The 23,624-nt window shown below is 39.3% G+C and overlaps 5 protein-coding genes across 7 annotated transcripts; all 5 read left to right on the top strand.

Moving 5' to 3' along the window:
• LOC18789467 lies at positions 127-6,000 on the top strand. Of its 2 annotated transcripts, XM_007225058.2 has the most exons (16): positions 127-434; positions 991-1,202; positions 1,544-1,680; positions 1,767-1,877; positions 1,986-2,087; positions 2,263-2,371; positions 2,467-2,667; positions 3,116-3,284; positions 3,460-3,541; positions 3,632-3,725; positions 3,896-3,992; positions 4,184-4,277; positions 4,433-4,505; positions 4,750-4,923; positions 5,018-5,140; positions 5,468-6,000. In XM_007225058.2, exons 1-16 carry the CDS (start codon positions 422-424, stop codon positions 5,627-5,629), a joined length of 1,953 nt encoding a protein of 650 aa, XP_007225120.1. In that variant the 5' UTR covers positions 127-421; the 3' UTR covers positions 5,630-6,000. The 2 variants fall into 2 exon arrangements, with proteins under 2 accessions (XP_007225120.1, XP_020410970.1); XM_020555381.1 differs by lacking the exon at positions 127-434 and having other exon boundaries at positions 1,135-1,202; positions 1,528-1,680.
• LOC18791525 (protein indeterminate-domain 2) lies at positions 8,975-12,485 on the top strand. Its single transcript, XM_007225566.2, has 4 exons — positions 8,975-9,456; positions 9,547-9,943; positions 10,058-10,275; positions 11,161-12,485. The coding sequence occupies exons 1-4, from the start codon at positions 9,312-9,314 to the stop codon at positions 12,033-12,035; spliced, it is 1,635 nt and encodes a 544-aa protein (XP_007225628.1). The 5' UTR covers positions 8,975-9,311; the 3' UTR covers positions 12,036-12,485.
• LOC18792014 (cytochrome P450 734A1) lies at positions 13,594-16,202 on the top strand. Of its 2 annotated transcripts, XM_020559074.1 has the most exons (5): positions 13,594-14,241; positions 14,422-14,666; positions 14,882-15,245; positions 15,398-15,828; positions 15,863-16,202. In XM_020559074.1, exons 1-4 carry the CDS (start codon positions 13,756-13,758, stop codon positions 15,815-15,817), a joined length of 1,515 nt encoding a protein of 504 aa, XP_020414663.1. In that variant the 5' UTR covers positions 13,594-13,755; the 3' UTR covers positions 15,818-15,828; positions 15,863-16,202. The 2 variants fall into 2 exon arrangements, with proteins under 2 accessions (XP_020414663.1, XP_007223273.1); XM_007223211.2 differs by having other exon boundaries at positions 15,398-15,918.
• On the top strand, positions 17,297-20,583 carry LOC18789716 (probable protein phosphatase 2C 55). The gene is made up of 5 exons (XM_007223202.2): positions 17,297-17,664; positions 17,888-18,845; positions 18,990-19,314; positions 19,617-19,766; positions 20,044-20,583. Exons 2-5 carry the CDS (start codon positions 18,091-18,093, stop codon positions 20,338-20,340), a joined length of 1,527 nt encoding a protein of 508 aa, XP_007223264.1. The 5' UTR covers positions 17,297-17,664; positions 17,888-18,090; the 3' UTR covers positions 20,341-20,583.
• On the top strand, positions 20,706-23,361 carry LOC18789707 (arabinosyltransferase RRA3). The gene is made up of 2 exons (XM_007222316.2): positions 20,706-21,440; positions 21,880-23,361. The coding sequence occupies exons 1-2, from the start codon at positions 21,255-21,257 to the stop codon at positions 22,993-22,995; spliced, it is 1,302 nt and encodes a 433-aa protein (XP_007222378.1). The 5' UTR covers positions 20,706-21,254; the 3' UTR covers positions 22,996-23,361.

Raw genomic sequence — 23,624 nt, forward strand, 5'->3', positions numbered from 1 at the left:
AATAATTTTCAGATAAAAAACCATAATGGTTAATTAGTAAAAAAAAAATAAGACTACAAAATAAGAAAAATATAAAACTTCATCTGTTTCGACTTTCGGTGCTCTTTTATTTTTTTGTGCAACAAGTCCTCACAGGGGAAATAAATAAATAAATGAAGAGGCACAAACCGCCATCAATTATTTGTTTAATTTCTGTTTAGATACAAGAAGTGCATTTAAGAAAGAAAAAAAAAACTGGAATACTTACGGAAACAAAAAGAAACGGAAAATTCTGGTATAGTTGTATCATTTGGCTTTCTGCAACGGGATCGTTTCTCTCAGGCTCAGGTGACCCTTTGCTCCTTTACCTGAAAAGTGAAAACGGAGAACGGAGGAAGAGACATCTCGATCTTCTGTGAATTGCAAATTGTAATTGCCGGAAATGGATGACTCAGGTTAGTGCCGGCGATTGTTTTACCTTTCTCTCTTCGCTTTCTAGAGTTAGTTTAATATTTCCTTCAAGTCGGTGCTGTTTAATTTTTACCGTTATTCCTCAATGCACTGTTGGTTCCTGAGAAAAATGGCGGAATGAGTTAGAAATTATAAGAAATTAAACTTGAAATCTTACGATCAACGGTTATAGTTCGACATCAAATGACGTTTAAAACGTTTTTTTATTTCACTTGTAATCACCCGGAAATTGAATTTTTTCTTCTTTTTATATTTTTGGTTTTTGCTTCTAATCGTGTAGGGCCTTTTGCATTTGCGTTACTGTTTTACTTTTTGCTTAGACGATCCACAATGGTTATTTACTTGAAAGCTGTTAGAAACTTCCAATTTTGTTTTGTAGGGTTTACCATTTGATTTTTCTGATTGGATACAGATTACAGAGTGCCTTTAAGTTGATTTTACCTTCAAATTGAGTAAATACCTTTGAATGTAGAGATGCTTATGTAATTATTTCATATGAACTGATTTGCTTTATTCTTTGAATGTTGATACACCTACCAGGGAATCCTCAGGACGTCAGTGTGCCACCAGTTGAAGGTGTTGCTGGAGGAGGGACGGCATATGGATGGACTGATGGCGGCTTACAAGGTTCAAATCCACACAAGGGATCAGTTGACCCTACAGAGGTTCCAACTGCTGATTTAGTGCATGTGTGGTGCATGCCAAGTACAGCAAATGTTGGGCCACAAGAAATGCCTAGGAATTTGGAGCTGGTATGTATCGTTCCATTATTTAAATGGTGTCTTGCTAACTAATGTAATTTGGATTACAATCCTTCACCAAATCTAACAATGTGTTGTGAATTTTTTTATTTTTTATTGTATCAATTTGCATTTGCACATCAATATTTTCTTTCCTGGCTATATGCATAGTCACTTGAGACTTACTTTTGTTTGTTCCATTTAGTTTCTGTTAAAATATTTAGGAGATATCATACATTGTAAACACCGACATATTGGTTACTTCTTTACTTAATAGAAAAGGGTAAAGCATATGTCCTTCTGTTTTTTGAGGTATTCTAGTCTTCTGGCTTCTAAGGTGGGCTTATTTGAAGGTTAATCTTCTGGCTGCTAGAAACGAGAGAGAGAGTATTCAAATTGCAGTACGTCCAAAAGTTTCCTGGGGTGGTCCTGGAAATGCAGGGGTTGTGCAGGTCCAGTGTAGTGACTTATGCTCCACATCTGGTGATCGGTTAGTTTTTTGAAGTTATATTTTTCTTGCTTCAGGTTTACAATTAATTTTCCGATTCCTTATTTTTTGATATTGGCTGCTTGCAGGTTGGTTGTTGGACAATCAATAAAGTTGCGGCGTGTGGTGCCCATATTGGGTGTCCCAGATGCTCTTGTGCCTCTTGATCTTCCAGTTAGTCAAATAAGCCTATTACCAGGGTACTGACCACATTAGTAAGCTTTATATTTGGCGTGAAATAATGCTATAAGACAAGTTATTGCAAGAGACTGACACAATCTGTTTTATCTCCGCACTGGTGCCTCCAGAGAGACAACTGCAGTTTGGGTTTCCATTGATGTTCCTAGTGTGCAACCCCCAGGACAGTATGACGGGGAGATCATCATTACTGCTACAAAGGCAGATGCAGAGTGAGTCTATTCACATTTTTTATTTCAGTTGTTTTGAGTGCTATGCTTTTGTTTTTACTCAATAAGTTATTACTCTCTTAGCTCTCTAGCCATTTAGTAATATTGAATTACTTTCCATATACGTTGATATATGAACATGGAATTTTCTACAATTATTGATCCTGACTTGGACCAGGATCCCTTCACAATGTTTGGGCAAATCCGAGAAGCATCAGATTTATAGGGATCTTCGAAGCTGTCTTGAAATGGTGGAGCCCATTGATGGAAAACCAGTGGATGAAGTGGTTGGTTTCCGAATTGAACTTTGTACATAATTGTATTATTCTATTTAATTTTGGCGGTGTTATTAACTCATCATTTTACCATTTTTCCTTTTTAGGTAGAAAGACTGAAATCTGCAACAACATCTTTAAGAAGAGTTCTTTTGTCACCATTATTTTCAGAATTTGTTTCATACAATGGGCCAGTTGATATGATGGAGGAAGATGCTATATCAAGCCTTTCAGTACGCGTGAAGATTCATATGACAGTTTGGGACTTCATTCTTCCTGAAACTCCATCACTTCCTGCTGTATTTGGCGTATCCTGTGTCTTAATTTAATTTTTTTTCTTTTCTAAAGTTGGAGATTTGTTATTTAACTTCTGACATATTTAGTGGTAGTTTGCTCATACAATCTGAGGTCTAGTCAATATGGAATTTAAAGGAAATAGAGGCAAATGTGCACTAGTTGTTTTAGTATAAGCGCACTAGATTTGAAATCTATACGTGACATGAGCTTAAGAGGGAAGTTCTGAACTTTATACTATATTAATTCAAGTAACTGGGAAGCATAAAAACTTATTAGTAAGTGTAGAATTTAGAAGTGGAAACTTGAGAATTTCTGTCTGCAAGATAATACCCACATGTGAAGATGTAGATGTGCTATTCTTATGACAAAGACCAAAGCTCTTTAGAAAATAATATAATGTTCCATGTTCTACCAATGTATGATCCTAATCATGTAATTGCATCTTTAACCATATGTTAGATATCGGATACTGTAATTGAGGATCGTTTTGGTGTTGAACATGGGAGTGATGAGTGGTATGAGGCATTGGATCAGCATTTTAAGTGGCTTCTTCAATACAGAATCAGTCCATACTTTTGCAGATGGGGTGATAGCATGCGTGTCTTGACATATACCTGCCCTTGGCCAGGTACTTATGAGCAAGCCATAAGTTACTCTTCTATTATCAATTACTTATGCTGTTAGCTCTGATTGCTTGAACTTTCTCATTTTGTTGCCTTTAATAAATGCCTCCTAAGAAAGATGCATTAATTGCTTTACTGAATCTGATGTATTTTGGATCCCTTTATTTCTTTCTGTTGTAGCTGATCATCCAAAATCAGATGAATATTTTTCAAACCCACGATTAGCAGCCTATGCTTTGCCATATAGTCGATCTGTCTCTGGGTATACAGCTAGTCATCCAAGTTCACTTCTATCTGGTATATGTGTGATGAAAACTGATGAGGGTTGTACCCATTTGCTGATGTGCCACAGCGGTGATGCAGCGAAGGATTACATGCAGAAACAAATTGAGATATTGAGGACAAAGTCTCACTGGAAGAAAGCATATTTTTACTTGTGGGATGAGGTATGAACACTATTTTGCAAACTGATAGGAAAGTGAGCTTTTTTGGATTATGTTGATGATTCCCCCATTTCCCTTAATTCTGCTTAAGTTTTTCAATTTAGAATTATTACTTTTTCCAAATGGACAATTAATTTGTAGTAAGTTAATGTGCATGCAATAATATATGCCAGCCACTGAATTTGGAGCAATATGAGTCCCTTCGCAGCATAGCCAGTGAGATCCATGCCTACGCTCCTGATGCTCGTGTTTTAACTACTTACTACTGTGGTATGAATTCATCCCTTCCTTATAATTGAATGTTTTTAATTATTGTATAAAGTTCCATGGGTGGTAGTATGACTCTGACTGTTTGTTTTGTTATGGTGAATGTGGTGTATATTTTACTATGTTTTGGCCCCTTCTCTTGGCTAGTCTTTTATATTTGAAGATGTTCTTATGTTCTCTTTTCTGCCATGTAGGACCAAGCGATGCACCTCTTGCACCCACTGCGTTTGAGGCTTTTGTAAAAGTTCCAAAGTTTTTACGCCCACATACTCAAATTTATTGTACAAGGTAGTGTTTTCCATTTGTTTTGTATGTGTTCACTAAGGAACCTTTTATATATGAACAGTTGAAATTAAAATATCTGTGGTATTTGACTTCTGTTGCTTTCTAATTTTTGTCAATGCCAATGTCTGAATAAATACAATTTGGTTTGAAATTTGCAGTGAATGGGTGCTTGGTAATCGAGAAGATTTGGTCAAGGATATTATTGCTGAAATACAACCAGAAAATGGCGAGGTGATATGACATAAATTTTGCTTGACTCATCTAATATCTCTGGGGAACTTTCTTAAAATCTGGGCTCCCTTTATTTATGATTGTGGTCTTTGTTTTTGTGGTTTGAATTTGTTCTTCCTTAATGATTGCAATTAGGAAAACATCGTCACTGTACATTTTCTAAGAATTATGTTTTGATGCCTAGTTATAATCCTTGCATCTCATTTGTTACCCGCTGAAGAATGTGAACTCGTCAATGTTGTAGGAATGGTGGACTTATGTGTGCATGGGACCGTCTGACCCCCATCCCAATTGGCACCTGGGGATGCGAGGTACTCAGCACCGGGCTGTAATGTGGCGTGTATGGAAAGAAGGTGGAACAGGTTTCTTATATTGGGGTGCCAATTGCTATGAGAAGGCAAATGTTCCAAGTGCAGAGGTACTTTCCTGGCATCCAGATGATTTATGACATTAATTAACAATTATAAAAAGCTACTTCCTTACAATTTGCTGATAAATGTGCCTTTGAGCAGATAAGATTTAGGCGTGGTCTTCCCCCTGGAGACGGAGTTTTGTTCTACCCTGGCAAAGTGTTCTCATCATCAAATGAACCAGTGGCTTCGGTCAGACTTGAGCGCATTCTCAGTGGCTTGCAAGTAAGTGAAGCTTAATGTGATAATTAGTTTATCCCAAACCGGTTTGTTTTATTCTTCCTTTTCTTCTTCTTTAACGCATATAAAACAAGCTTGTACAGCAATCCATTCATAGCAACTTGAAAATGTTGTTTGGTAATATATCTAAATCATTGATCAGAATTAACCATTAAATTAGTCTTCCTTAAAATTTTACCCAACGTTTATGGATCTGGAACTCTAAATCCTGATTCTTTTCCTGCTCCAAAAGTTTTGAATTTTAAACTAGTGTGGTATTTCTTTCGTATAATTCCTGTGTCATGCTGATTAGACATTTGTGTGGGTTATCAGGACATTGAATACCTCAGACTCTATTCTTCAAGGTATGGTAGAGACGAAGGGTTGGCTCTCCTTGAAAAGACTGGTTTGTACCAGGGTCCGGAGCGCTACACGCTTGAGCATATGCCAATTGATGCTATGCGGGGTGAGATATTCAATGCATGCCGGTCATGAGAAAATGCTGTATGCATAAGGGATGTGGTAGAGTTGTTCAGGTCAGGCATGATTAGGTCTTGATGGTCGGCACACACTTCCAGACATGCCTAGACTTGAGATCAACATTTTTGCAGCCAATCCTGCACACGATCATAGATGTTTTTGTCTTCCACAACTACCAGTTTTGTGTTTTCCTAACTTTCATAATCATTTCATGTTAATGTACAGAGATCATCTTGTCGGATCCTTTTTTTCCCCCTAAATTTGATTGATTGACTGTATAGATGAGAAACATGAAAAAAGAAAAAATGTTTAGAAGCTAGAATCTTCTTGCTACTTTTTTTTGGGTACCCCCTTGGGAAAATCTTATGCAAGCTTTCGTCCGTAAATATGAGACGGCCTATTTTCTGCCAAACATCATCTCACTGATAGATCTTGCTGGTTCTATGCATTTAGTAAAAACCCAGAAAACAAGAGAGATATGGGATCCTGATCCCGTAAGGGTCAAATAATTCGAAAGGTCGACATATTCTCAAATCACAAAATCACAAATAACCCACCCTCCCTCCGTAGCCTTTTTTTACCTTCAAGAATTAGTAGGCCATTGACTCGTGCATTCACAAAGCAAAGTATTGTGGACCCCACACACAGTGCAACAGACCATTATATAACGAAGGGGGAAAAAGGGAAGGGAAGAGAAGGGGGCCATGTAAAAATCAAGATTCAAGGTGGACCTTTTGTAGCATATTGGAATCAGAAAAGGGAGGAAAAGCAACAAGAAGATAATCAAACTAGTGATGATTGCCTCTTGCTGTGTGTAACTGTGCAATCTCATTTAATCTTTTTGATATAATGCAAAGCCTCACAACCTTACAGCTGTGTATTTGTACAATCATTTTTATCGCACTGGTCAGGAATGAATGCATATATCATAAAGGAAAATACTAGAAAAATTAACTTTAGATACTAATTTGTGTACAATTTCTCTAATAGAGCGTGGAACCCATTGTATTGGTGGGTTCCACTTCTATTAAAAAAATAGTACACAAGTTGATATCTAAAGTTAATCTTCCAAATTGATATCTATTAATAAGAGATGATCAGCCTTTCCTTCTTTTCACCTTAATAAAACTTGTCAATAAAATAAAAGATTGCTTTGAATTTGAACAACATGTTTTAAAATTTCAGCTTTCTATTTGCTTTGAGCCCATAATAATTTCGAATTTTAAACCAAGTCTTTGTTGCAGCACCCTTTGTAGACTCTTGTTTCCTGTCACATCCTGGTGTTTACTCTGAATTTAGTCCATTAAGAAATTTGAAACTCCTATCCAACCACTCTTTCCCTTCCCAAAGTGAAAGTTCCACATCCCTGGTCTGGGATTGGGTGAACCTTAAGAAATGTACTTATCTGATGAATATGCGTAATAGGACATAATTAAACAGATGCGTAGCCGCAGTGGCCTTTTTCTCTTTCCAAGTCAAATTTACAAGGATAAGCAGTAAGTTTTCTTTGAACATAATCATTCCAATTTTGATCCCATTGGGTATTGAATTATGATCTTAGCAGAAATTAATTCGTTTTAAATCATGACATTGATTAACATTTTCCTTTATTTGGTAAGCTTTCATCAATCGCACTTGTCTTTTTCTTCATGGATTATATATATGTTTTTATAATTAATTCATTATAAAAACAGCGGAAAGCTCTGCTCGTTTTTTGGGGTCAGAAGTCTCTCAACACTATGAAACAAAAAGAAAGAACCAAACGAAACAAAAATAAAATATAAAGATCAATGTTTCGGCTGAGCTTTGAGCCGAAAGCCCCCAAAACAAAACAAAGCAAGCAAACCAACTTTGTTTTGACTCATTCAGTTTGGGAACAAGTTTGCTTTTGCACAACCCAGGTTGTGGCTGCACTGTTTTCTTCCTAAATTGGCAGAGCATAAATGATGAGCTTTAATGTTAGGTGGGATATAAAATATAAAATATTAAAAACAAAGGTCCATAATTGTAATTAAATAATTATTTGGGGCTAACTTCCTTTAGATTATGTTAGATTAGATGGAAATCTGTGTAGCGTGTTCATACTAAGTACAAACAAATAGCAGATCAGATGCAACTTTCTTCACTTGCTTTTCTTTGCTTTTCTTTGCTTTTCTTCATAAAAATAATGTCCGTGGTTCTAATTATTTGAGTATAATGACCATCAGAGATAAAACAATAGCCATAAAGTACCTGTCAACGATTTTAAACAAATACTAGGGCTGTGTTGGCTGAATGCATCTGGGCCGTCCATCTCAGCTTCTGAAAGCTCTCAGTTTTGTGGGCCCCAAGTTCAACGGACCGTCGACGGCCTGCAACCAGTCCACTCTGTCTATTTCTGATTAGTATATACTATGCAGGAAAAAGTCTAAATTGCCACTGGGGCTTGGTCTCATCATCAGACTTTTGAAAAAGATGGTGGCCTTTGCGTAGCTGTCCATTTCGGGATTTAGGGTCTACTCGGAAAGACAAAAGGGTATTTGCCTTTTTATGCAACAGTATATTTTTCCATGCATCGCATCACCATCTTCGCTTTGCATCTGCCCCATCTAACGTCCACAACCCCAGCAAGTCCATTATATTATAATGGGCTTTGAAGCAGGGGATTGAACCTCTTTAGTGGCAGACTCGAGCACGTGCTAATGACTCACGAGGGCTTCAGTGACATTTGACCTCCATTTGGTACTGTAGCGTACTGTTTGACTGTGAAGCACAGGTAAGACCAAAAACCCAAAGGCAGTAATTTTGATGAGGAATATGCCCTATAAAAAAAAACACCAACGAGAATTCAGACAAGGTTTTCAAGAGAATCACAAGAAAGCCACTGAGGATCGGAGTGCGGGCAAAACGTTTAAATTGTCTTGCCCACATTTCGCTTGCTCGTCCTTATCGGCTCAGTGGCATTACTGGTAATTCTAGCATAACACAACTCACTGGAAAGACCGAAACATCCTGCGTTGCAGAAGCAAGACGGTGGGTTCAGTAGGGTTGTAAATGTCTTTTTCAGGCAATGAGAATTAGGCAAAGTTTATGTCTTTATATAAAAAAGGTTTAGCAATAGGATAGAAAAATAGTTGGGTTTAGCCTTTTCTGCTAAAAGACAAGCACCGCCTAGTCCGACTTCCTCCGACAAATGACATCTGCCAGCTTATTGTGACACGTGGACGGCCAGATCGAAACAATCGGCGACGGGATCAGACTTGGCTCATTGGGCTCAGTTATATTCCCTAACCACGGTTAAAAATGCACTGCTTCAAACCTTAACCATGGTTAACTGCCGCCGCTTCAACCCATTTTTCAATATATTTAATTTTTTCCACTCCGTTCAAATCTCTCTCTCTCTCTCTCTCTCTCTCTGTGTCAGCTTCCTTCATTTAAATTTCAGCTACGGAGCCGCCGCCTAATGGGACTTTGGTTCTCCGTCCATGACCTCGATGACTGAGTTGAATCGGTGTTTCCGTTGGTTTTCGTTGAACGAGCAAAGAGTCTAGTAATTCAGCTCGAGCAACTTGGCCGGTTTTTCTCGGGAATAAATTTCTCTTTTCCCGGGAAACAATCAGAAAGTGTTTGCTTATTTTAAACAATCAGAACTAAAACCCTAAGTAGTTAGCTTGTTCTAGAGGCTTTGAGCTCAGAGATTGAAGTGAAGGGAACAAAAATGGGGGACCTGGACAATTCCTCATCCCCGTTACTGACAGTTTCAACAGCTTCAGGGGAAGCTAGTTTATCTTCCTCTGCTCACGAAACCATGACTCTTCCAGAGCCGCCTCCTAAGAAAAAGCGAAACCTTCCCGGAATGCCAGGTATACAAGATCGGAACTCGATGAGCCTTTAATTTTTGCTAATTGACGCTAAAATAACATCTAATATCTTGTTAATTTCAAAATTTTCAGATCCCGAAGCGGAGGTGATCGCTCTGTCGCCGACAACGCTTCTCGCAACGAACCGTTTCGTGTGCGAGATCTGCAACAAAGGGTTCCAGCGTGATCAGAACTTGCAGCTCCATCGGCGAGGCCACAACTTGCCGTGGAAGCTGAGACAAAGAACAACCAAAGAAATCCGGAAGCGGGTCTATGTGTGCCCTGAGACCTCCTGCGTGCACCACAACCCGACCCGAGCTCTCGGCGATTTGACGGGAATAAAAAAGCACTTCTGTAGAAAGCACGGCGAGAAGAAGTGGAAGTGCGAGCGGTGCTCCAAGAAATACGCCGTACAGTCCGATTGGAAGGCGCACATGAAGACCTGTGGTACCCGAGAGTACAGATGCGATTGTGGAACTTTATTCTCTAGGTGTGTGTTTGGTTCCCGATAAACTAAACGAAAAAAATTTCCTCTTTTTTCTAGTATTATTTTCTCGGAAACCGCCGATTATTAAGATGTTGTCGTTTTGTTTGGGTTTTGAAGGAGGGATAGCTTTATAACGCATAGGGCTTTCTGCGATGCGTTGGCGGAGGAGAGCGCGAAGGCTCAAACCCTAGCGATTGACGGCTCAGATGGAAATCAGAATCTCAATAATCAGAGTCCGAATCCGAATGCGAAGGGTGTGGTGGCTTCTCCGCCTCCACCGCCTCTGACGCCGTCAAACACTGTGGTGTCTCCGGCTTTGTCCATTCAGAGCTCAGGTAACAATAAATAAAGTAAATAATTGTGGTCTATATGATCATATGCCACATCGCCGCCTTTAATATCGTATGTACGTCAATGCTAAGCTTGGTAGTCTTTGGTACGTAAAATGAGTTTTGGGTGCATTAATTTTTTTCAACAACATTCTTAGTTCTTGAACATCACCAGATTAATTATGAACGTTGAAGTTTCAGTTCAGATCATGTTTTGAAATGCTTTGCCTAGTGATTCAATTCAAGTTTCAACTGCGGCATTTTTAAGCCACTTTATTATATTATCTTGTATGTGGCTCGTTTTCACAGAAAAACAATTGTTGTAGTTTAAGAAATAATGAAGGCCGAGCTTGTATTTTATGGCTGTGTTTTGTCTCTTCTTTGATGTCGTTCTCGCGTGGCTGAGTAGGCTTGGAAAAATGCAACTTTCACATTAGGTATGGATGTAGGGATAGAGAGAAGAGAGAGAGTAGTTGTCCCACGGCGACAGGCAATGGATGGATGCACGATTGATAAGGGAGCTCTAGAATCGAGGGTTAAAAACATTAAAAAAAGAGAAAAAAGTTGAGGGAAAGGACGCTATTATTGCCTGAGCCTCTCCTTTCTTATTTCTCCTTTTACTTATAAAGCAGGGAGTTTTAGCTTTCAAGTTTGAAGTTGTTTCCAATGAGGACTTGGCAAAAAATTTAAATGAATTATGCGGCCCTATTCATGTCTGCGCCTTGCTTTCACTTTGCCTTTTATATTTGGATTGCAACATTGCCCGTGTATCTTTCCATGCCTGCTTTGTACAATTAAGTTTTGTTTAGTTTTTCTTCACTATATATATATATATATATATATATGTATTTTATATTCATAATTATTTAATTATCTTCTGTTTGTTGACAGAATTGCCGGAAAACCCAATAGGCCTCTCGCCGCCAACGCCAGCCACAACGTGCTTAACCACTACAGCAATTAGCACCACCACCACCACCACCACCACCACCACCACCTCAACAGGAAACTGCAACAACGGCAGCAGTGTATTTGCAAGCATATTTGCACCTTCCACAGCTTCAGCATTGATCTCACAGCCACCTCAAACAACATCACCATCCTCATTCTCCAATCAAGTCTCCACCTTGGGACGCCCCGATGGCTCCACCACAATCCCAACCGTTTCCTCCATTAATGAACCCACATCCCTCTCTCTCTCCACCTCTCTTTACCTCTCCAGCAACGGCTCCTCCCTCTTCCCAACACCTGAACCACAAGACCATCGCCACTACGCTCAGCCCGCTGTCATGTCCGCCACCGCATTGCTCCAAAAGGCAGCCCAAATGGGCGCTGCCGCATCAAACGCGTCATTGCTTCGTGGGTTTGGCTTGGCCACGTCATCCTCGTCCCCATCTCAAGAAAATAGCACGGCGCTGCAGTGGAACAAGCCAGAGAGTGGTGGTGGTACTACCCAGATGGCAGCTGGGGTTGGGCTCGAACTTCTCTCAACTGCAAGTGCTGCCCATTTGACTGATCTAATGATGGGCCCACCTTCCCAATTCGGGGGCCAGCCCATGACGCGTGACCTTCTTGGGCTCAGCATAGGTGTTGGCAACAGCGGCAGCAGTGCTTCCACAGGCGGGCTTTCTGCGTTGTTAAATTCCTTTGGTGGTGGGGGCAGTGGCTTCGACGTTGCAGCTGCAGCAGCTGCTGCGTATGGAGGAGGAGGAGGAGGGGCTGGGAGTTCTCAGAGAGAGTCATGGGAAGGTGCACAAGGTAGATAGTCCAATGGGCCTGCCTTGCTCTAGAACAGCCTCATTTTCCTTCCTGTGATTGATTTTGTTGGCATAGGTAAAGAGAGCGACTCTGGGCAACTCGCTGGCGCTCCTGCTTTTGAAGATTCTCCAAGCGCAGTGGCCTTGTGTGTTTTGTGCTGCTGATTATAAATATATTGCTTAAATTTTGTCTTTTGAATCGTAGCTGTTTTGAGTATTTAGCTCATTTAAGTTGTAGTCTGTAGGGATGTGAATGGGAAAAAAAAAAGCAGTGTACAGGAGCTTAATTTTCTAGTTACTAGCTAGCGTAGCAAAGTGCACAGCACAAAATTAAGGGAAAACATGTAATGTGCGTCCAAGTCTGTACTACGTAAAAAGTGAGAGTGATTCAGTTGTCTTTCAAGTACCTTCTCCTGCGATTGTTGGAATAGTTTTTGTGGGTGTACTCACACCGTCAGATTCATCTTATTGCATCTAGAAATCTAAAACAACAAACTTGTGCACGAAACTGTGCCGCTTCCGGAATTAAAGATCCACATGGACTCTGGATGGCGGTGGTCAAATCCGAGAGCTTAGGGTTGGACCAGATATTAATTTGACAGAGAGTGAATGATGTGAAGATGAAGATGTATTTAATTCGTGAGCTGGCCGATGCATTTGTTTCCTCCCGCGCTGACTGCTCTGAATGAATCTGACGACGAGTGGGTCCGCTGGGTTTGATGGTGTGGTGGGGTTAGCTCCTGACGGGTGGTCTCTGTTTGCTAGCTGCATTTGCTAATGCCACCCAGCTGCCTGTACAGTGTACGGTACGTGCTATTCTTCCCGTCAAAACGGTCACGGCGGATAAACTACTAGATTAGTAGATTAATCTCGAGTGTGTGCGAGTTTTATCTTATGATTAAGAATAAGATAACCCCATTAATGATAGACATCTCTTTACGAAACCTCCACGTGTAACTGAGAATATCCAATAAATACGTAAATAACATAATCAAGGGCCGAGAGTCAAGACCAAACAAAAAGGTTCTCTGTGTTAGATTTTCCAATTGATTTGTTGTCAGTAATGTTATATTTCAAGACTTTCAATTACTTCAAAACCGGTGGGAAATCAAAGAAAATGTTTCATTCACAACAACACGAGGACACTTGCACAGCATAATCCGAGGAAATGAATGAGATCAAAGATTGACATTTAATTAAGTCTCTGGATTTGGTTTGTGTATGATACCAAACCAGGGAAGAAAATGGATTTGTGGTTGCAGAGAATTTGAATGAGCTTTAAGATCGTAAGTTCAGTATTTCAGTTTCTTCCTGTGCAAGTATTTCAATGAGTTAAATATGCAGTCACTTTTGCCTAATTTGACGTTAATCGCGAGTCTTATCGCTTAATCTAGACGGAAATAACCACAATCGTTAACAAGGAACAAAAATAGGTATTTAACCTTATTTGAATTATCGACGCTCACATGTTTTTCGTTGCAACTCAACCCTCCGGCTATGTTTCTATTAAATTGAGAAATATAAGAAAACTTGGCAAATCTTGTAGAATTGCTGCTGAATACTATTTTCTAATCTTTTGTGTTTTCGAAGATACTTTTGTCTACGTCATGCATGATGTATATGTAGGAATTAGAAAGTGTAGCCTCACTCTCTCGTTAAAAGTAATAAATCTTAACCCTCTTCTGAAATCTCCATTTCTTTCACTCTCTTCTGTCTCTGCGATTTCAAGATGCATCTGGTTCTTCTTGTTTTGCTTGTCCCTCCTCTTATCCTCCTCTTCAAATTTGTGTGCTCAACCATATGGGTCCCACTGAGGACACAAAGGCACTTCCAAAAGCAAGGCATAAGGGGCCCGCCCTACCGTCCGATCTTCGGGAACTCGGCCGAGATCCGCCGTCTGTTTGCAGAAGCTCAGTCGAAGCGAAGCGCATTTGACCACGACATCCTTCAACGCGCGTCCCCATTTTACCACCGGTGGTCCCGCATGTACGGGAAGAATTTCCTGTACTGGTTTGGGCCGAAGCCCAGGCTGGCAATAGCAGACCCTCACATGATCAAAGAAGTGCTTATGAATACGAGTGGGTCGTTTGAAAAGATACCGTTTACCCCATTAACCAAGATTCTATTTGGAGAGGGCCTTGTTGGGCTCGAAGGCGACCAATGGGCTTTTCACAGAAGGGTTGTGAATCAGGCCTTCAAAATGGAGAAAGTCAAGGTAACCACAAACTCAAATACCCCTCTAGTCAATCTAATAGAAGTGAAATTCCGAAAATGGGTATTAATTTCTGATAGTGTAAGTTGTACTAGGTGTAATATAGTCAAATTTGATATGCATAATACCAAGTGCTTTCTATTTGATGTTGTTGTTGGGTTATTTTTCTTTTCTTTAATGCAGGGTTGGGTGCCAGAGATTGTGGCTAGTACCATGAAGATGTTGGAGAAATGGGAGGATGTAAGAGGAGGGAGAGATGAGTTTGAGATGGATGTGCACAAGGAACTTCATGAGCTCTCAGCAGATATTATATCCAGGACAGCTTTTGGAAGCAGTTTCGAGGAGGGAAAGCGAGTTTTCAACTTACAAGAACAACAAATGCATCTTTTCTCCAAGGCAGTCAGGAGCATCTACATCCCTGGCTTCAGGTGACTTTACTTCTCAAATTTAAAGCATGCTTTCTTTGTTGTTATACTTTTGAACTGCTATGATGTATCTTAATGTGGTAAATGACATGAAATTTAGAGTGTTGGGTTGTTACATTGAATATTTGTATATGCATATGTCAGGTGGTTTTCTTTCAATAATTGAAAAAGGGATTCAATATCCATCGTGTTTTCTCGTCAAATTCATTTGCAAACAGGTTTTTGCCTACCAAGAATAACAGAGAGAGATGGAGACTAGATAAGGAAACTCGCGAATCAATACGGATGTTGATTGTGAATAACCGCAAAACAAGAGAAGATTCAAGAAATCTGCTTAGTCTGTTATTGTCTTCTTACAAGAATCAGGATGGTGAAGAGGAGAAATTAGAGATACAAGAAGTTATTGATGAATGCAAGACCTTCTACTTTGCAGGAAAGGAAACAACTGCCAATCTTTTGACTTGGGCACTTCTCCTTCTTGCGCTGCATCCGGAATGGCAAAGCAAGGCTCGAGAAGAAGTAAATTGCGCTTGTGGAAGCAATAAGCTTCCGGTTGCAGAGAATCTGAATGACCTTAAGATTGTAAGTTCAGTATCTCAGTTTCTTATAAGTTCCAAGACATTGGCAGGGAAATAAGTTAATTTTGTGCTTTGAATTAAAAGTAGTACTTAACTTATACAAATTTGTTGCTGCTTCCTCTCACATGTTGTTTATTGATGTCCCCTTTTGAACAGGTAAGTATGATAGTTAACGAAACACTTAGACTCTACCCTCCGGCTGTGATGCTAATGAGGCAAACATCAAACAAGGTCAAGCTTGGGAGCCTGGACATTCCTGCTAACACACAACTTTACTTGGCCTTGACTGCTGTCCATCACGACACTGAGATATGGGGAGAAGATGCCAATGAATTCAAGCCGATGAGGTTTTCGGAGTCTCGAAGGCATTTAGCATCATATTTTCCATTTGGTCTGGGGCCTAGAATCTGTGCAGGTCAAAATTTAGCTTTGGTTGAAGCAAAACTGGTCTTAGCAATCATCATCCGGCACTATTCTGTCATGGTGTCACCTACATATGTTCATGCCCCAATGTTGTTTATAAGTTTACAGCCCCAGTATGGCGCTCAAATCCTCTTCAGGAAGATTCCAAACTGAAATTTTTTGGGGTTTATATGTCTTCTTGTACATTAAAGCTCCTTCGATGAAATCATGAAATGAAAAATAATTGAAAGAACGTTTGTTTATTATGTACATTATCTCAAGGCTCGTAACTTTAGCTAGTAATTCTAACAATACGAACGCTCTTTGGGCAGGGCCTTGTTGGGCTGGTGAGTGCTCTTCACCAGGGCTTCACTATGGAGCAAGTCCATAGCCACCATAATCATATTTCTTATTGATTTCCTAGTTGGAATAGGCACAAGCATCTTCAAGAAAGACGAAGCCACCACCTTCATTCTGCCAAAATGCGTAAAGGAGAATAAACAAGAAAATGCAAAAGGAACTATTATAATCCACTTAAATGCTTCCAACTATTTTATACTTTTATTCTCACTTTGCTTATGATATATCTTACATTATCTCATTCCATTTTAATTCTCATTGTACTACAATTGGTATAAGTAAAGAAACTCTGAATCAATTCAAAGGAAAACAGTTAAGTTGGTTAGCAAGACGCAAGGCATAGCCGAGAAACCACCAATCCAATCCCATTGACCATTATGGTTTATTAGCCTCTCTGCACGCGCTTCCGCACATGCGAGAGGTTTTTTTTAAAAAAAAATTTTAATTTATTTTAGAATTAAAAAAGATAATGGATATTTGTGTTCCATAAAAATAGGACCCATTATCTGAATTTTCTTTTAATTTTAATTTTTTTAATACGAAAAATTATGAATTTACCATATTATCCTCATTTAATTAATAATTTCAATTCTTAATGTTTGCATTAACCAAGGGCATTTTCTGGTATTTTGAATGTTTCACAATTCTCTGCCTTTTGCTTTATATATACTAGCCCCTTGACACATGCTCACGCATGTGCCAATTGGTTTTCTTTTTTATTTTTATTTTTATTTTTAGAATTAAGAAAAAATAACAGGGTAGTTATGTTCCATAAAAGTAGGACCTATTATCTTATTTTGTTTTTAATTTTAATTTTTTTAATATTAAAAAATGTGAATTTACGATATTATCCTCATTTAATTAATAATTTTAATTCTTAATGTTTGAATTAACAAATGGCATTTTCTGGTATTTTGAATGTTTCACCATTCTCTGCCTTTTGCTTTATATATATAGATATAGATTTTATCTTAAAACTGTTTTATTTTATAAAATGATCACTATAGTTAAAAGATTAAATTTGATTAAGGTCCGGGGTTATTTTGTCATAAGGATAAAGTATGGGGTTGGTTTGTAAGCATATGGGGATCATTTTGCAAATATAAGTAAAATCCGACGGCGGATGTATTTTCCCAAAACATAAAGTATATTCGCAGCGCACCAAAGCGAACGAAGACCACCAGCTTATCTTCCTACTATATTGGACAAAATCATGAAAATTACGGTAAAAGCTTATAATAAAAGTCTTCACGTACCGGTCCAATCTGGTTGTTTAGTTGTCCTCATAATTACCAAACCCCCCTCGTTTCAGATCACAAACGAGCAGACGTGTTCCGTAAATATCAGTACGACCAGTGGTGAAATAGTCACAAAAACAATCTGAAGTAAAAGCCCTAGCATAAAACCCGTACCATAAGAAACTTCTGGACTCTTACCTTTTTTAAACCGTTGAAGACGATCGTGAAATTTGTGGGAGTTTGAAGGGGAAGAGAGTTGGATATGGAGGCTCGTGGTGCCACCTAACTCCAAGATTGACATCTAGCCCGAGCTCTGTTTCGTATAATATAAGTGGAGATTTGGGATTCGAAGAACTCGTAGTGGTTTTTGGGTCTGCTTCTTGCTTTTTAGGGCTGGAGTTTCGATTCCGATCGATAAGCCTGGTGAGATTTCTATTTTTTTTAAAATTTTCGGCTATGTTCCATTATTTTAACTATGGCTTTTGGGTTTTTTTGGTTAATTGTATTTTCATTTTACTGTTTTCCGGGAATTTTGTTATATCTTGATGTTGATAGATACTTGTTAGCTTGCTACTGTATTTTTTTTCTTTTCAAATTTTCTGATTTGTGTGTGTGATTATATATATTTGTCTGTGGCTATGTGCAGATACGAATTGTGCACCATCTTTGTTTATTTCCCAGGTTTCTGAATTATTGTGATATATTGGTGGGAGAAGGGGATCCCGTATTGAATTAATTTAAGAATAGATGTGCAGATAGTTATGAGATTTAATTTTGCGCATAGTGGAAACCTTTGTGTTCTCTGCACTAGAGGGGTTGAAGCTAAGCTCCTTTGTTTAAGAGGGTAAGATGCCATCTTCTCATTTGTCAAAGCTTAGGACTGCATTACAGAGATCGATTGTAGGGCAGGAAGGTGGGCTTCAGGACTCACTAGATGGGCTAATTGGGCAAGGAAAATTGTTGTTTGGCAATTCTAAGTTGTTCCAATCCAGACCATTTTCAACTATCTCAGATCTCCATGCGTTTCTTTCACCAGGCACTGTTTTTGCTGCAAGGTCGGATTCACAGTTGGTTAACCAAAGAAAGAACATATCTGTTGTTGGAGAGATTTCGCGTATTATTTCAACCCCATCTGTGTCAGGGCCTTCACTTCAGGTTTGCGGCTATCATATTGATTGTGCGCTTTCTGAGCCCTGTCAGTTTATAACCAGAAGCAAGTTTCAGAATAAACCTATGGCTGCCTGTGGTTCAAGAACTGTAGTTGGGGGATGCTACCCTGATAATTTTACTTCAAGGCGTGGGCTTCTTTCAATGGTACCCGAAAGTTCATGTACATTTTATAACAACAGGAAAGGTTCTGACTGTTTTCAAGCAGCTAGCATGAGTTTGAAAAAAAGAGGGCTATCCAACACTAATGCAATTTTTGGATATTTCATATATGAAGTTGGAAAGAGATGGTCTAATTCCTCCCCAACTAAAGGATCAGGGTCAAGAGAATTTCATAGTTCGTCTACATGCTTATCTGCTGGGACTGCCCATGACGTGTCTTTTGATAATTCTGCTCCTGAGGAGCAACTTTCAAGTTCTGCAGATTCATCTGATCGGTGAGTAGCATTCTCTGTTTTTCCATCTTTGTTTCTTAGATTCTATTTATTTGTTGTTTTATGTAGTTGTACTGGCATTTAAGTTTGTATTTAAGTAGTGCAATGAGTCTCAGCATTTGTTAAAGCATGTTACAATGATTACAGGAAGGTTACAGATGGAAAGTCCCTAAAACTAACTTCAGGATCATATTACCTGCCCCATCCTGATAAAGAGGAAACTGGCGGGGAGGATGCTCACTTCATTTGTGTGAATGAACAAGCAATAGGGGTGGCAGATGGTGTTGGTGGCTGGGCAGATCTTGGTGTTAATTCTGGATTGTATTCCAGAGAACTGATGTCTAATTCTGTAGCTGCTGTTCAGGAGGAGCCCAAGGGTTCAGTTGACCCTGCTAGGGTATTGGAGAAAGCTCACTCAAGCACAAAGGCCAAGGGTTCCTCAACAGCATGTATCATAGCACTCACAGAACAGGTATGGAACTTCCCTTCATTTTAACCATGTCTGTCAAATTGATACTCTTGCTTCATGCTAGTCAAGGGAACACATATCCTTTTTTTCTGAGGCCATTTAAAAAATGGCTTATGTTGAACTAATTAACTCTTTATGTAGCCGGATGTAGTAAAACTAACTTCGGAAGTCTAAACTCTTCATTGTTTTCTTGTAAGAGCAGTTTGTGTTGATATTTATTATATATTCAAGAATCTTGAAATATTGCTATCTTATCATACTGACTATTTAGAAACTTAAATTAACTGTTTGCGATTTCACTGCAGGGTATTCATGCAATTAATTTAGGTGACAGTGGGTTCATAGTGGTTCGAGATGGGTGCACCGTCTTTAGATCCCCTGTTCAACAGCATGATTTTAACTTTACCTATCAACTGGAGAGTGGAAGCAACGGTGATCTACCTAGCTCTGGCCAGGTCAGCAACATATTTTCTTTAGGACTGTTACCTAATGGCTTACGAATTATTCTTCATTACATTCTTGGTTTGTAATATATTTTCCACTTGTGAGTTTCATTCTTGATTTCTTTGCAATACTTGCTGTCCGATATCTGGTTTTTGTTTCTCAAACTTTTTTACGATGGTTGATTAGTATCTTGAAATAGATTTTTTTTGAGTTTGTAGCAATGTGTGAAATGAGACCTGGAATGATTGTAGTACATATCACAAGCTAAGTTTCCTTTGTTTGATTCAGGTTTTTACAGTTCCTGTTGCACCTGGGGATGTTATAATTGCCGGAACTGATGGCCTGTTTGACAACTTGTATAACAATGAGATTACTGCAGTGGTAGTTCATGCCATAAGAGCTGGCTTGGGGCCTCAGGTGACAGCACAAAAGATAGCGGCATTGGCACGCCAACGAGCTCAGGATAGAGACCGGCAGACACCTTTCTCGACTGCTGCTCAAGATGCAGGGTTCCGTTATTATGGTGGCAAGCTCGATGATATAACTGTTGTAGTTTCATATGTAACCAGTTCGAGTGATGCATGACACAAAATTGGACTCTCTCTCTCTCTCTCTCTCTCTCTCTCTCTCACATTTGTATATGCTACATTTCACTCTTTTTTTGTAAATTGTTTTTATTTAGTTTCATTTCTCTCATGTGTGGATAAAATCCATACGCACTCTTCTTGGTTCTGAGGCCCATTTGACTTCCTGTGCGAATGGTATCAAATGAATGTAGAGACATATAGTGGCCTCTTTTTGGAAATATATCTGGGTCTGTCCTTGTCTCATCTCCCATGGGAATATTTCCCTTCCAAGTTGAAAGCCTTGCTACTACCGCATTTCCTTCTGCTTTTTATTTTTATTTTTTTGGTAAAGCGTTTCCTTTTGCTTTTTTCTTTTGGCGTAACATTTAACTTTTTCTTTGTCATATTCTTCTTTTTCGTTTTTATTTATTTGTTAACTGTTTGAAAGGTAAAAGAGTATTGTGGTAAGCATTTAGAAGGTAATTGGAAAATTGAAAAATACCACCTTCACTTCACGCACCAATCGATTTTTATTTTTTTATTTTCCGGGTTGTCGGATGTCATAGTCAAACTACAGCAGCCTAAAAAAAACCCCGAATCTTGGCCGATATGCCAAAAAACGAGAGCAATGATGGTCCTTTATTTCCTTGTATGCAAAACACCGGATCCTTGCCTGCTCGATCCAGCTCGTCTCTCTGTCGGACTCTCTTGAAGAGGAGAGAGTAAGCAACGACAAAGCCTTCCTCGTAGCTCCGCTTGCATTTTCGATAATTCATAAAAGGAGAGAGAGCAGCTCCACCTTCGCTTCCCTGACTTTCAGTTCAAGCAGCAGCACTAGAACCCTAATCAGCGACTGTGATATTCCATCTCTCTCTCTATCTCTTACTCTCTCAAGAACGACTGTGTACGGCTCGAGGGAAAGGGAAGGAGGGCATGGCGGGTCGTAGAGACGGGTCGTTGATGCGAGATAAGACCCAGTCATTTCGTGGATCTCGAATAGTGACAGCCATTGTCGTCGGAGTCCTTCTTGGCTCTGTCTGCGCTTTCTTCTTTCCGCGCGGATTCTTCAGCTCGGATCCGCCTATCGAAAGCCGTCGATTCGGGAAATTGGATCTCCAGGTTCGGATCTCGGTTCCAAATTGACTGACTTTTTGCTCCTTTAATTTTAATTTTAATTTAATTTCTTTAACTTTAAATTTGGCGCTTATACAATCTTAATCGCGTCATTGAGTGATTTGGTTATGCCAGTTTGCATTTGCTGGGATTTCTTTTCTTTACTTAGATTTATTGTGATTGGCTTTCAATCTTCAACGGCATTAAGCTGACGGTTGAACTTTATATGTAGAGTTAAACTTATATATACAACTTACGTTATGAGCATTTGGGTTTAATTCACCGATCAATTCTAGTCCGTAAAACAATAAGGAACTGCATTATATTTACAGGCTTGTTTCATGATTGGTATTTTAAAAAGAAAGTATTATAAAGCTGATCTCTTTAACTTTCGATATAGTATAGCTTATGTTATGGGGCCTTACATGCCCACCTGCATTTGCAGACTAGCTCATCCCAATGTGAATCAACAGAACGGATAAACAAGCTGAGGTCTGACATTGGATCACTGTCGGACAAGAATGATGAGCTGAAGAAACAGGTTCAAGATCTAACTGAAAAGCTACGGCTAGCTGAACAAGGAAAGGATCACGCACATGAGCAGTTTTCAGTATTAGGTAAACCGCATAAGGCTGGCCCTCTTGGTACTGTCAAGGGCTTGAGAACTAACCCGACTGTCATTCCCGATGAATCTGTGAATCCGAGGTTGGCAAAGATCTTGGAGGACGTTGCAGTTCAGAAAGAGCTTATAGTTGCACTTGCAAATTCAAATGTGAAAGCCATGTTGGAGGTATGGTTTACTAGCATCAAGAGGGTTGGTATAACCAATTATCTAGTTGTAGGATTAGACGACGAGATTGAAGAATTTTGCATAGCTAATGATGTTCCTGTATACAAGAGAGATCCAGATGAGGGTATTGATTCGATTGCAAAGACAGGAGGTAACCATGCCGTCTCTGGGTTGAAATTTCGTATCTTGAGGGAGTTTCTGCAACTAGGTTACAGTGTTCTTCTCTCAGATGTTGATATAGTATATTTGCAGAACCCCTTCAATCATCTTTATCGGGATTCTGATGTAGAGTCTATGAGTGATGGTCACAATAACATGACTGCTTATGGATTTAATGATGTGTTTGATGAACCTTCTATGGGTTGGGCTCGCTATGCTCATACAATGAGGATATGGGTATATAACTCTGGTTTCTTTTACATAAGACCTACACTTCCTTCAATTGAGCTTTTGGATCGTGTGGCTGGACGGCTCTCTAAGGAAAAAGCATGGGACCAAGCAGTGTTCAATGAGGAACTCTTTTTCCCTTCACATCCGGGGTACGATGGGCTTCATGCTTCCAAGAGAACTATGGATTTCTATCTCTTTATGAACAGCAAGGTCCTCTTCAAGACAGTCAGGAAAGATGCTAATTTGAAAAAATTGAAACCAGTAATCCTTCATGTAAATTACCACCCAGATAAACTTCCAAGGATGAAGGCAATTATGGAGTTCTATGTTAACGGCAAGCAAGATGCACTAGAACCTTTCCCTGAGGGTTCTCAATGGTAGTAGTGATAGTTCTACAGACCCATGGATGGGCTAAACAGTACACACGCTCTGTAATTCAACTGATACAGGTAGAGGCGAAATCGATTGCATCTTCTGAGGCCAATTCAAAGTCTCTTTTTTTCTTCTTCTTCTTTTCACCCGAGTTTCCTTTCAAATTTTTGTTTTGTATGGATAGTAACTTTCTGAGTTTCACTAGAGTGTCTCCTGAGCTGACGTTCGTTCTGTATCATATATATACCAAGAAATGTCACATAAGGGTTTGCCATCTTTGGTGATTGACAATTTGACAGCTTTGTCATCTGTATATTTACTTGATTGAATTTCTTCTAAAGTGGATTTTGTGTATACAACCTCGTTGGGTTGGAATTATCATCGTAACGGTGAATTTGCTCGTGATCAACTTGCATGATTCATGAAGAGACTTTGCTAATGACGTTTCAGAGTAATCAATTTAATCAACACAAAACAACATTTGAGCATGAAGCCCATATAATTCACACCATTTCTTACCTTTTCAAGAACTTTTATCCTATTTTTGATCACCACAAAAGATATCACCAAGAGATCTGGTCTCTTTGTAATCAGGATTTCTCAGCATTTGTAGGCAATCGTCGCAATTGCTGACTGTG

Source organism: Prunus persica, chromosome G1 (assembly GCF_000346465.2).
Source record: "Prunus persica cultivar Lovell chromosome G1, Prunus_persica_NCBIv2, whole genome shotgun sequence".
NCBI lineage: Eukaryota > Viridiplantae > Streptophyta > Magnoliopsida > Rosales > Rosaceae > Prunus > Prunus persica.